This window comes from Carlito syrichta, unplaced genomic scaffold (genome assembly GCF_000164805.1).
Source record: "Carlito syrichta isolate Samal-C Ts95f unplaced genomic scaffold, Tarsius_syrichta-2.0.1 Scaffold315377, whole genome shotgun sequence".
Taxonomy (NCBI): Eukaryota; Metazoa; Chordata; class Mammalia; order Primates; family Tarsiidae; genus Carlito; species Carlito syrichta.
The window spans coordinates 8,689-22,909 of record NW_007259473.1 but is presented as its reverse complement, the minus strand read 5'-3'; the positions used below and the strand labels follow the sequence as shown (position 1 = coordinate 22,909).

At 43.4% G+C, this 14,221-nt stretch overlaps 1 protein-coding gene across 1 annotated transcript; it reads right to left on the bottom strand.

Moving 5' to 3' along the window:
• Positions 1–1,947: 1,947 nt before the first annotated feature.
• Positions 1,948–6,922, bottom strand: ZBTB25 (zinc finger and BTB domain containing 25). The gene is made up of 3 exons (XM_008072658.1): positions 6,879–6,922; positions 5,909–6,088; positions 1,948–3,158 (listed from the first exon to the last, which is right to left on the bottom strand). Exons 2-3 carry the CDS (start codon positions 6,079–6,081, stop codon positions 2,024–2,026), a joined length of 1,308 nt encoding a protein of 435 aa, XP_008070849.1. The 5' UTR covers positions 6,082–6,088; positions 6,879–6,922; the 3' UTR covers positions 1,948–2,023.
• Between the last annotated feature and the right edge of the window lie 7,299 nt (positions 6,923–14,221).

The following is a 14,221-nucleotide window of genomic DNA, read 5'->3' as shown; positions in this document are numbered from 1 at the left end:
CAGTGGCTGGGAGCGGCCACTGCGCTCCAGTCTGGGTGACAGAGTGAGATTAAAAATAAAAATAAAAAAAATTTTTTTTTATTAAAAATGAGGCATACTCAATGCTAAAAAATGAATAAAAGCCATGTAAGATGTTACAGAGTAACCGGCACAGTGGCTCATGCCTGTAATCTCAGCACTTTGGTAAGCAGAGACAAAAGGACTGCCTGAGTCCAGGGGTTCAAGACCAGCCTGGGCAACTTAGTGAGACCTTGTCTCTACAATAAATCAAAAAATTAGCCGGGTGTTATGGCACACACCTGTAGTAGATCCAGCTACTTGGGAGGCTAAGGTGGAAGGATCTTAGCCTGAATCCAATGGGCAGAGGCGGCAGTGGCCGTGAGTGTGCCACTGTATTCCAGTCGACAAGAGTGAGGCTCCTACTCAAAAAAAAAAAAAAAAAAGATGCAGAGCTACTAAGTAAAAAACAAAACTACACACATCTGATATAACTATGTCTTAAACGTTTACACATATAACATATATATAACATATTTATGCATTAAAATGACTATCAATTTCCTATAAAGCAGAAAATATTTCAAAATAATCCTCATAGGGGCTTTAATTCATGTAAAAGTGATAGTTTAATATATGCTTTAAAACATATTTCATTTTCTTTATTGATTCTACAACCTGGAAAAACTTGGAAATTCTATAAATAACTATGAGGAGGGAACAACAAAAAAACCTGGAATTATCTTTTGGAGGGCAGACCCCTTGTACTACAGGCGTTTCCCACTAGGTAAGTGTCCTAGGAAGCCATTGGCATTAGCATTGTTGTAAGAGGCTATGTTTGGCTTCAGTGAGGTTTTTTTGGGAGATTCTTTCAACGTGTTTGTCCATTTCATGATGGGTGATCTGTGAGTGCACTTGCTCACACTGCAGTGTTCAGCAGTTTTTGCCCAAAACACGGCATGACCCCCATGCCACACCCTCCCTATTCACCCGATCTTGCCCCGAGCCACTTTTCTGTATTTCCTGGGTGAAAAAAGTCCTCAAAGGGAAACACTTTGCCAAAAAATGTCAGAATCAGGCCAGGCATGGTGGCTCAAGCCTGTAATCCAGCACTTTGGGAGGCCGAGGTGAGGGGATTGCCTGAGCCCACAGGTTCGAGAACAGCCCGGGCGACTTGGCAAGACCTCATCTCTACAATAAATAAAAAAATTAGCCAGGCATGGTAGCACGTGCCTATAGTTCCAGCTACTCGGAAGGCTGAGGCGGAAGGATCCCCTGAGCCCAGCAGGTTGACGTGGGGGTGGCCGTGAGCGTGCCACTGCACTCCAGCCTGGGAGACGAAGTGATACTCCAACTCAAAAGAAAAAAAAAAAGGCAGAATCACTAAAAATCATCAAAACTGACGAGTTCAAAAACTGAGTAGTAGAAAAAGCATCTTGATAGCTGTATGATATCAAACGGAGAGTATTTTGAAGGTGACCGAAGTTTGAACAGCTAAGCATACATAAATTTTTATAACTACATTTCAGGTTTTTTTTGAATCTCCCCTTGTTCCTAAAGTTTCCATATCTCTATATTTGTTTCTGACTTCTTTTTTTTTTATTTTCTCGAGTTGGAGTCTCACTCTGTCGCCCAGACTGGAGTGCAGTGGCTGCTCCCGGCCACCGCAGCATCACCTGCTGGGCTCCAGCGATCCTTCCGCCTCAGCCTTCCAAGTAGCTGGAACTACAAGCATGCGCTACCACACCCAGCTAATTTTTGATTTATTGTAGAGATGAGGTCTCACCAAGTTGCCCAGGCGGGTCACGAATGTTTCTGACTTCTAAACTGTAATTTATGGAAGTTCATAGTACAAGTTGAAGGTTACATTTTATTAGCTATGTATTATGACATTTTTCACCTTATTACCATGGATAAATTGCAATGAAAAAAAGTCAACGGGACTTGAAAAGGGAAATAATTTATGAATTAAAAATACATGTGAGTTTTTTTTCAGAATTCGTATACAATTCTGAAGAAGCAGCTGTTACTCAACCAGGATAGTGTCCACATTTTCCTGTGTGAGCTCTGACTCTAAGGCACAAGGCAAGTCTAAGTGTTCCTGTGACAAGCGAGAACCTTTCAGGGAGACATCAGACCAGTTGTCACAATATGGCTGAAATCTCTGGGCCAATGCATTACCAAACCTTTGGCATCGGTTGTATCTGTAAGATTTACCTTTATGTGTATACATGTGTTCCAACAACTGGCTCTTTCGAAGAAATTTATGCCCACAGATGGTACAGTTGATTTTTCTTTTCCTTGAAAAAGAAAAATTACAGTTTAATTCTACTGGTTCTGTGTCTTTGGAGATCAACGACACTTGGCTGATCTGGAGAGGCTCTGCGGCACCCCGGCTTGAATGGTCAGGCTGCTGTTCATTTTCCTTGACAATAAAAGAGCTGAGCCTGCGGCATTCAAGAGCCTCGCTATTTTCATTAAGTGGATGCACTTCACCAAGGTCATTACTTTCCAGAATGGAAGCAGGGACACCGAATGGGAGGGATCCAGACACATGTGTATGGAGATGTTGTCTTAGGTTACTACGGGAATCAAAACGCTCCCCACAGTAATGGCATAAGTGTATTTTGATACTGTTTTCAGTACAGGTGGGGCCCGTCACCTCTGATGAGGGTGAGGAGTGGCTTTGGGAGATCACAGATTCTGGGTCACATCTCTCCTGCTTGATGGACACTGGGGGTTTCTGGTGCTCCTCCAAGGCCTGGGCAGCAGGATGGGCCCTCTGCTGATCTGCAGTGCCATCATCCAGACCAATAGCAAGAGAGAGCTGCAACTGGGGGTGGTCGCCCTGGACAGCAGCTCGGTTACCACTGTTACTGGAAGCAGCCTCTTTGACCTCCATTCCTTGTTTGACAACCGTCTTTTGGGTTGTTGAGATTTGAATGCCATACAAATTTGAGGACTGCACAGTCTCCGGTGAGAACACTTGATTCATTTCAGTTGCAATGTGAGAAAGGTAGTCGGCGTGCAGAAATCGAATCCCTTCCTCCAAACGACTATGATCCACAATCTGTTTTGGTCCTTTCCCCGTGTACATAATGTGCAACAAATAGCTGAATATGTCAGGCTGGATGTCAGTTGGTTGTATTTTTATGCACTCACTGTTAAAAAACAAAAACAGACCCACACAAAATGAAACACAACATAGTTAGCCTTTACATTAACAGTATATCTTAGGTTAAAGCAATTTCTTCCTATGTTCAAACTTAACAATCTGCCTTGATGAAGCACAGCAACCCAAAAGCTTAAACTTTCATTTCATACCAATTTTATGGCCCGGCATCAAGCCTTCATATATTCAACCTACTACCTAAAGTCAGGAAGCACAAATGTTCTGACTGGCTCGACACTAACTGAGTAGCTCCTAAGTGATCTGCACTATACTAGGTGTCAGAACTAGAAAAGTGGTGGACAAAATAGGTATCCTGTTCTTTTTTTTTTTTTTTTTTGAGTTGGAGTCTCACTCTGTCGCCCAGACTGGAGTGCAGTGGCCGCTCCCAGCCACCGCAGCCTCAACCTGCTGGGCTCCGGCGATCCTTCTGCTTCAGTCTTCTGAGTAGCCGGAATTACAGGCGTGTGCTACCATGCCCGGCTAATTTTTTATTCACTGTAGAGATGAGGTCTCACCAAGTTGCCCAGGTGGGTCTCGAACCCGCGGGCTCAGGCAGTCCACTCAACCCAGCCTCCCAAGGCACGGGATTACAGGCTGAGCCACCGAGCCCGGCTAGGTATCCTGTTCTTAAGGAATTTAACAGTCTGCTGAATATATAACCAAAGAAACCTGAAAACAGGGACTCAATCACAGTAGCCAAAGGGTGGGAACAACTGAAGTGTCCACCAAAAGATGAATGGATAAGCCTGATGCAGTGGCTCACACCTGTAATCCCAGTACTTGGGGAGGCAGAGGCAAGTGGATTGCCTGAGTCTGGGGGTCAAAGCCAGCCTGGGCAACTTGGTGAGAACTTGGTTCTATAATATGTAAAAAAAATTAGCCAGGTGTGATAGTGCACACACCTGTGGTTCCATCTACTTGGAAGGCTGAGGTGGTTGTGATCATGCCACTGCACTCCAGCCTGGATGACAAGAGTTAGACTCTGACTCAAAAAAACCCCAAAAAATAGATGAATAGATAAATAAAATATGGTCTATACCTACAATGGAATACCATTCAGTCATAAAAAACAATGAAGTTCTGAAACCTGCTACAATACAGATGAACCCTGAAAATATCATGCTCAGTATAATAAGCCAGGCATAAAAGGACACATGTTGCATAAAATAACTAGAATAGGCAAATTCATAAGGACAGTAGTAGATGGGAGGCTACCAAGGGCTGAGGGTCATGGGATGAGGAGTTACTGCTTAATGGGCTGGGCCTGCTGTGTGGTATCTCTGTACTACTGAGCAGCTAAAAATCATGTCAATAGAGCACTGAACTGGTAACTTAAAAAACCCTGCCACAGACTATATAAACAGTGGGCGAGAGCTAAGAGTGGAAACCAAGGGAAGAAGAAGGAATCTGAGATGCCACGACTAAAGCAACGGACTGCCAGCATACTGCCAGCAGCACCTGCTGATGCACTGACACAAGCTTCTGCTTCCGGGAAGGCAAGTCCATTGACTGATGCCAATTCCCTGATGTCAACACTTCCCTGAGTTTCTGTTTGGGGTGATTAAAAGTTTTGGAAATAAGACAGTGGAAATGGTTGTACAACACTGTGAACGTGATCACTGCCACTGTATTGTATAATTAAAATGGTTAAAATGACACATTTTATGTGTGTATATACACACATATATATACAAAACCACAATAAAAATAATTGAATTTTTAAAAAAGAACCTATTGAAGCTGTTAATATTTGAAACTTAAATTATACTAACTTTATTTTGGCTTCCAAAATATATTAATATGTCTGTTTCTTCATCACAAATGAATACAGGGATCATTTTGAAAAGCTTTAAAATTATCTCAAATTCAGTTTTTACACATAAATCTAGAATTCAGGTAATAGAAATAACTGTGGGCCAGGCTCGGTGGCACTTTGGGAGGCCGAGGTGAGCGGATTGCCTGAGCCTGTGGGTTTGAGACCAGCCCTGGCTACTTAGCGAGACCTCGTCTCTACAATAAATCAAAAAATTAGCCAGCCATGGTAGCAAGCGCCTGTAGTTCCAGCTACGTGGAAGGCTTAGGCAGAAGGATAGCTGGAGCCCAGCAGGTTGACGCTGGGGTGGCCTTGAGTGTGCCACAGCACTCCAGCTTGGGTAACAGAGTGAGACTCTAACTCAAAAAAACAAAAAAACCCAACAACAAAAAAACATATAGGGCCAGGCTTGGTGGCTCAGCCTGTAATTCCAGCACTTTGGGAGGCCGAGGTGAGTGGATTGCCTGAGCCCGTGGGTTCGAGACCTGCCTGGGCAACTTGGCGAGACCTCATCTCTACAATAAATCAAAAATTAGCTGGGTGTGGTAGCATGCGCCTGTAATTCCAGCTACTTGGAAGGCTGAGGCAGAAGGATCGCCCGAGCCCAGCAGGTCGAGGCTGCGGTGGCCAGGAGTGGCCACTGCGCTCCAGTCTGGGCGACTGAGTGAGACTCCAACTCAAAAAAAAAAAAAAAATTTTAGTGCTTGGGTATGGGGTAAACCTTCAATATTTAGTAATTGTTGTTTTCATTCTTATTTTCCACCATGGATCCTACACACTGAGTTTAATTACTGATGTACAAAAACAAATTATTAACACGTTTTCCTTAGGGTGATCTATGAAACAGGATCGCCAAAATAATATAGTAATGCATATATAAATCACAATATTAAAAATTCTTCCTATTTATAAAAACATATCCTTACCTTGTTTGGTGAATAAATATCATCTTGAAATAGTTGGAAAAAGCAGCAAGCACTGCTCTGTGGGCTTTGAAGTATACATCTCCAATGGCAACTGTGCAATCACACAGAAAACCAAATTCTCGCTGCATGTTCAACTGCTGCAGAAGGACAAGGCTATGGCTAGCAGTGTCCATTGTGGTTCTGAAAAAAGGACAACATAAATGTGTGTGTGTGTATTTTTATAAAATTGCCTATACTTCACACAAACCAGCTGAGTAGCAAGGAGACCTGGAATTTAAACAAAATTACTCAACAGTCTTCAATCCTGTTAATTTCACTCCAAACCTAGGTAACATTAAATTTCCCCCATTACGACAACTGAAATAAACTCTGCTGAGCTATAAAATATGGCCCTTTTTCACCTGGTAAGAAGGCAGCATGGTGTGAATGACATGAGCGAAAGAAAGGTCTGTCCTTTTCTTCCCATGTGAGCATAGTGTTTCTAATCCTGTTTCCTCTCTGGAAAAATAAAAATGAGATACTGATCCCTCCCTCAGAGGTAAGATAATTTATGTGAAAATCAAGTAATGAAAATGCTCACGTTAGCTGTAAAAGTTAACATAACTGGTTGTCCTAGATGGGCTAGAGCTGTTGCTACAGCTCCTTAGGGATCCTCTGGTGAACACAGGACGCTGGGCTCCCAACTATCATAAAATGTTTGGCGACTTATCAGGAACCCTTACAATAGATGTCAAGCCACATCTCCTGACATGGGGCTCAGGAGCCTTATAAGAAAGAACTTAAACCCTGATCTCAATTGGATTCAGACACTTAAGCATGCAGAAGGAGAAGGCAGGAAAAACATCTGGGTCTCAGGGGAAATTCCTATATGAGAAGAACATGCAGAATTCTGGCTGAGAAGCCTAGTTTGAGCAGCAAGGACATTTGGAAGGGCCCTGGTTCCAGGCAGGTGGGAGACTGTTCCTCTCACCTTCTCTACCCTGGCTGTGCAGAGCCCTGGTGCTTTAGGGAGAAGGCAGCTGTAGCATAAAGGGCATCCCTGGGTGGCTGGAAGAACATTCTTTGAAAGAGCAGATCCTGAAAAAGAGTGAGAAGTTTCCTCACTAGCTAGAGAGACCAAGGTCAGTGGTGGAGTGTGGGGTTAACCATCTAGCAGACCTTGGGCTGCAGACAGCTGAGTGATCGATAATACAATAAAAATAGCCAACCTGTGTAGTGCCTCTACGTGTCAGACACTTTTCAATCATTTAACTCTCAATGCAACTCTAATCCAACTACGTGCATCTTACCCATGAAGGAGCTGAGTCAACACAGAGAACTAAGTGATTCATTTGAGGTCACACTGCTTGTAAGTGGCAGAGCACGGGAGTCACACCAGGCTTCTCAGGTCCAAAGCCCAAACCTCCTTCCTTCCCCTCCCAGAGGAAACAAGACCCATGACTGAGGAGCCTAGAAGCGGAGGGCCACAAAGGACACCTGTGGGAAGTCTCAGGAATGCAAGTGTTGGGAAAGAGGAATCAGGGAGGAACATGGATTGCCCACTGGTTAAGCAAAAGTGATACAGCAAAACAAGAGTTTATGCTCATTAGATGGTCTAGATGATAACTGGTAAAGAGAAAGCAATTATTACTGAGAAAAAGTAGTCTACTTTTATTAAAACTGCGTATTTAATGCACCGGTATGAAATAATCTCCAAGATATATTAAGTTAAAAAGGCACAGTGTAAAATTATATAGAGAAGACTATTATTTATGTTAAAGGAGTGAATGGCTATTTTATTTTTAAAAGTGAAGAGGAATTTATGCATAAATGTATTCCTGTTTATGTACATGTCTCTAGAAAGGTTCAAAGAATCCAGTAAAATGTTCACTACAGCCAGGTGTGATGGCTCAGCCTGTGCTCCTAGCACTTTGAGTGGCAGAGGTGAGAGGATTGCCTGAGCCCAGGGGTTCGAGACCTGCCTGGGCAACTTAGCAAGATCTCGTCTTTACAATTAAGAGAAAGAAAATTAGCCGGGTATGGTGGTGTGCACCTGTAGTTCCAGCTACTTGGAAGGCTGAGGTGGAAGATCACCTGAAACCAGCAGGTTGAGGCTGCAGTGGCTGTGACTGTGCCATGGCACTACAGTCTAGGCGACAGAATGAGCTTCCAACTGAAAAAAAAAAAGTTCACTTTAAAAAAACCAAACCTATTATTGAAGTGTAACATAAACAACTCATACATGTATTCCTTTTTCCCTCATCTTTAAAAATTATAGAATACTTCAGATAAACAAGTAGGGACAGAAGACATTGTAAAAAATACCCACCTACTTATCCACTACTCAGCACAGAAAACAAACTTCACAAACATCGTAGAGCCCACTGGCATCGCTACCTCATTCCATCCCCACCTACCTGCCTCCAAGCGTACCTAACCAATTCCATGTCTATGACTCTCCTGTATATCACCACATCTTACTGCATAGGTCAATATCCCTTAAGTACTGTTTTAAATTTTTATATACATAACATTTTACTTGGGAATCCTACAACTTGATTCTTTTAACTCTACATCCATGCATTACTTTTAAATCCTACTTATTCAAACATAATAGTTTACCCTATTCCTCCAATTAAAAAAAAAAACTCTTACTCCTATCTCATTTTTTTTCTTTTTTCTTTTGAGTTGGAGCCTCACAGCCACTGCAGCCTTGACCTGCTGGGCTCAGGCAATCCTTCCGCCTCAGCCTTCCAAATAGCTGGAACTACAGGCATGTGCCACCACACTCAGCTAATTTTTAAAAAATTTATTGTAGAGATGAGGTCTTGCCAAGTTGCCCAGGCTGGTCCCGAACCCCTGGGCTCAGGCAATCCTCTCACCTTGGCCTCCCAAAGTGCTGGGATTATAGATGTGAGTTACTGCGCCTGGCCACACTATCTCATTTTTTAAAATCTTTAATCAGCAATGAAATAAGAAATAAGAAGATAACAGAAGCTACTAAGGTGGTCAGGCACAGTGGCTCTAAGACCAAAGACAATTTGGTTCTTTCTTTATATTCACAGAAATAGGTTCAAGCCTTAATATCTTCTTCTTCTTTTTTTTTTTTTGAACTGGAATGTTACTCTGTCTCCCAGGCTGAGTACAGTGGTGCAATCATAGCTCATGGCAGCCTTGAACTCCTGGCCTCTAGTGAACACCATCATGCCTGGCTATTTTATATTTTATCTTTTGTAGAGACAGGGTCTCGCTACGTTGCTCAGGCTGGTCTAGAACTTGTAGCCATAAGCAATCCTCCCAACTCAGTCTCCCAAAGCACTGGGATTACAGGAATGAGCCACTGTGCCCAGGCCCAGACAGTGGGTATTGGGCCAAGAAGCCATTTAATCAGAAGTCACTATTTATTGTACTTACCACACTTCCCTGATTCTAAAGCACCATCAATTCACAGGGGGATTTAAAAAAAAAAAATAAAACCCTATATTGGAAACGTTAGCATGTGAAAAACATGTATCATAAAATCAGTGAAATGGTTGAGATTGAAGTTATTTTAAACCAGCCTTACAAACTGTCTCAAAAACCCAAGCCCTCAGATCATAAACACTCTCACCAGTTCTTCCTGTTACATATTGTGCATTAGTATAATGAGCTATTGAACCATACAGAAAGGAGGAATAGTATCTAATATGCCACAGCCACAAAAATCTCGTGGTTAATGGTCTATGAGTAACTTAAATTCTTCACTTACTCAACAAATATTTCTGAAGAAAAATTTAATAAACAAAAAATATTTGAACGCATGGAGTACCAAGCATGGAGACAGGGAAAAATGACACATGCTACACTCAAGATGACAGGCTCACGGGGAAGATACAACATCAAGCAGTAATGATAAAATGAAGTCAAGCAGTTAGTGCCACAGAGCAGTTCAGAGAACATGCCATGGGAGGGAGACAAACACAGGCGACCTACGGGAAATGAGGCATTTGACTGGACTTACAGGGACAGGCAGAAAACACAGACTGAGTAAAATTACTGGGTGGCATAGGAACAAAACGAAGTAAGCAGAAGGTAAGGACAAGAGGTGGTGTCAGCTCACAGAGGGCACTAGGTTTAAGACTGGAAGGCAGTGCTGCATCTGAAATAACAAGATAAGATGTTTGAGTAAAAACAATGTGATCAGTTACCTACTCTGTGAGAGGGAGAACGGCATAGGAGTCAAAGCATAAACTCTGAAATCAGCTTAAAATTTCAGCTCTGTCATTTACTAGCTGTGTGTTCTTGACAAGACACTTAACTCTGTGTGCCTCCATATCACTTGTAAAATATGCATAATGATAATATATACTTTATAGGTTGTTATTTGGATTTAATAAAAATAATGCATAGAAACACTTAGAAACTGTGGGGTCCATAGTGAGTGTTCAATAAGTACCAGTTATTATCATTGTCACCACCATGAGGCCTGAGTCAAGACTACTCTAACAGCAACATATGAAAACCATTAGGCAGGTACAGTGGCTCACACCTATAACCCCAGCACTTTGGGAGGCAGAGGCAAGAGTATTGCCTGAGTCCACGGGTTCAAGACCAGCCTGGGCAACTTGGCGAGACTACCTCTCTACAATAAATAAATAAATAAATAAATAAATAAATAAATAGCCAGGCATTGTGGTATATGCCTGTAGTTCCAGCTAGTTGGAAGGCTGAGGCAGAAGGATCACCTGAATCCAGTAGGTGGAGGCTGTGGTAGCCATGAGTATGCAACTACAGTGTACAATAAATAAATAAATAGCCAGGCATTGTGGTATATGCCTGTAGTTCCAGCTAGTTGGAAGGCTGAGGCAGAAGGATCACCCGAATCCAGCAGGTGGAGGCTGTGGTAGCCATGAGTATGCAACTACAGTGTAGCGTGGGCAACAGAATGAGAGACCGACTCAAAAAAAAAAAAAAGAAAAGAAAAACAAACCATTAGGTTGGGCATGGTGGTTCACGCCTGTAATTCCAGCACTGCCTGAGCCCAGGGATTCAAGACCAGCCTGGGCAACTTGGCAAGACCTTGTCTCTATAATAAAATAAAAAGTTAGCAGGGCATGTGGTATACTTCTGTAGTCCCAGCAACTTGGAAGGCAGAGGCAGAAGGACTGCCTGAGCCCAGAGATGGAGGCTGCAGTAGCCATGATCGTAGCACCGCACACCAGCCTGGAAGACAGAGGGAGACTCCAACTCAAAAAAGGTAAAATGAATAACACTAGATTGGGCATGATGGCTCATGCCTGTAATTCAAGCACTTTGGAAGGCTAAGGTGGGAGGATTGCTTGAGCCCAGGAGATAGAGACCAACCTAGAAAACACAGTGAGACCTTGTCTCTACAAGAAATAAGAAAAATTAGCTGGGCATGGTGGCACACGCTTGTAGTCCCAGCTACTTGGGAAGCTGAAGCAAAAGGATCACCTGACCCTAGGAAGTAGACTAGGTTGTGGTGAGCTGTGATCTTGCCACTGCCCCTCAGTCTGGGTAACAAAGTGAAACCCCTACTCAAAACAACAGCAACAACAAACTATTAGCAACAGAAAGACACAGAGAAAGAAAGGCTGGCTAGGAGCCTATGACAGCATCAAGGTAATGCAGCAGGAATGAAGAAAGAAATACAAGAAACATATCATATCAGACACAGAACCGGCACGAGTTGGCAGCAGACTGGATCCAGTCAGTCGCAGAGATCAAGTCAAAGGTCTCAGAATTCCAGGCTGGGTAACTGAAGCATTCACCCATTCCTTCAGAACATACCAGCAGAGTAACTGTTGTGTGCCAGGTGCTGATAGAACACCAGAGAAGAGGAACAGAAACTGGACAGTAAGAGAGGTTTCACTTTGGACACAGTGGCTCAAGTGTCTACCCCAGAACATCTGAGTAGGAACACTTAGCGATTGGTGGAGACAAGAGGCAGGTATGGGTTCTAGAGACAGCGGGGCTAGAAAGGGAGAGGAGGCCTCTGAAGTGACAAGGCTGAACTAACCAAGGATGAAAATAAATAAAGTAGACTCTAAAGCTGAGTGAAATAAGAGGGGAAAAACTAAGAATGAACCTTTGGAAGACACAGAAAAGACACAGTGAGACAAAAGAGAACAACACATATTGTCACTGAGGAAAGATGAGAGGGGAAGGAAAGGCAGGAGGCTCCCGGGAAGGAGGTGGCCATGGACCAAATACTGAAGAGGAATTGGTGGTACAGCCGATGACAAACACCCTCAAAGTGTGGGGAGAATCCTGGTGACCTGACAACAGTTCAGGAAGGCAGCAAAGGCAAAACATCTGTCTGCAGGGACTATTAGAAACCAGAGGCTGGGTCAGGCTCGGTGGCTCAGCCTGTAATCCCGCACCTTGGGAGGCCGAGGTGAGTGAATTGCCTGAGCCCGCGGGTTCGAGACCCACCTGGGCAACTTGACGAGACCTCATCTCTACAATAAATCAAAAATTAGCTAGATGTGGTAGCGTGCGCCTGTAGTTCCAGCTACTTGAAAGGCTGAGGCAGAAGGATTGCCCGAGTCCAGCAGGTCAAGGCTGTGGTGACTGTAAGCATGCCATTGCACTCCAGCCTGGGCAACAGTGAGACTCCAACTCAAAAAAAAAAAAAAAAAAAGAAACCAGAGGCTAGAAAGCACAGGCGCAGATGGACAGGGCCTGAGCGAGTTGTGGGTCAAGGGAGACCTCCTAGGCTGAGGGGACCAGAGGCCCAGGCAAAAGGGAGGCCATCAAAAGAGTGAATGGAGCCAGTCCCTGGGGAGAAAAGGAGTTGAGATGCGGAGAAAGAACTTGGAACCCTCTTTTAGATGACCTGTACTTACAAACTCTGAAGCTGACATGTGTAAAGGGAAGCGGCGAGTTGAGGCCTGGAAAGGAAGCTGGATTAATAAGCCCTGACATTCATATGGAGCCCAGAAGCTCACAAAGAACTTTAGATACACCCATTTCTTTCTCTTTCTGCTCCAGATTTCTCACTTCTATTAATCTATTTTCAATTTCACTGACTCCTCTGTCATTTTTAATCTGTTAAACCCATTCAGGGAGATTTTTGGTTTCAGATATGGTATTTTCTGGTCTAAAATTTTCATTTCATTCTTTTTTAAAGCTTCTATTTCTCTGCTGAGATTTCCTTTTTGCTTATATATGCAACTTTATGTAGCTTTTCATCCTTCAGCATTGTTATAATAGCTGCTTTAAATCTTCTCTGCTAAATCCAATCTTTGGATAATTGTGGGGTCAATCTCCATGGACAAGGGTGATGGTTTCTGACGATATCCTAGACATTATGATGAATACAGTAGACTCCAGATTCTGTAACATTCCTCCAAAGAGTATTATGCTTTTGTTTTTGCAATTAACTTTGCTGGACTTAGACTCCACGTTGCCTCCCTGTGGTGGACAGCGTCTGAGGACTCTATCTTTTTGGCCTTCTTCTGTCACTCCAGCACCCTTTCTAAGATTTCTTCCCTCACTTTCTAGCTGCATGATCACTCTGGGCTCTGTCCTCTTTTCTTCAAGCAAGAGTACAGGTTATTATTCCAGCCTTAGTCAACCCATCATGCCACCAACTGGGATCTCCCCTCAGTCTAAAAGCCAGAAAAATGGAAACTTATCCACTGCTCTTCCCCTCTTCCAATTGCAGACCTTGTGCCAGTTTCTGTGATTCTCAAATGCCATCTAGTAATTTTCAGAACTGTTTTTTCAAGTTTTCAGCTTTTATCTGCAGGAGAATTGTCCTGATAGAAACTACTCAACCATTACCCTTTCTCAGCAGTTCGAAAGTTCTAGTCTCGAGATCCACTTATTAAAGTCTTTATTAAGGACTGGCAGGGTACAGTGGCCCATGCCTATAAACCCAGCACTTTGAGAGGTGGAGGTGAAAGAAATGCCTGAGCCCAGGGGCTCAAGACCAGCCTGGGCAACTTGGTGAGACCTCACCTCTACAATAAACCAAAAAATTAGCTGGGCTTTGTGGCGCATGCTTATAGTTCCAGTCATTTGGAAGGCTGAGGCTGAAGGATCACTTGAGTCCAGCAGGTTGAGGCTGCGGTGGCTGTGAGCGTGCCACTGCACTCCAGTCTGGGCAACAGATTGAGATTTCAACTAAAAAAAAAAAGTATTAAGGATTGCAAAGAGCTATTGTTTATGTTGATAGTATTTATCAGTATTTGCCATATTTGAAATTAAAAGTGAGAACACTGGCCGGGTTTGGTGGCTCAACCTGTAATCCCAGCACTTTGGGAGGCCGAGGCGAGTGGATTGCCTGAGACCGCGGGTTCGAGACCCGCCTGGGCAACTTGGCGAGAC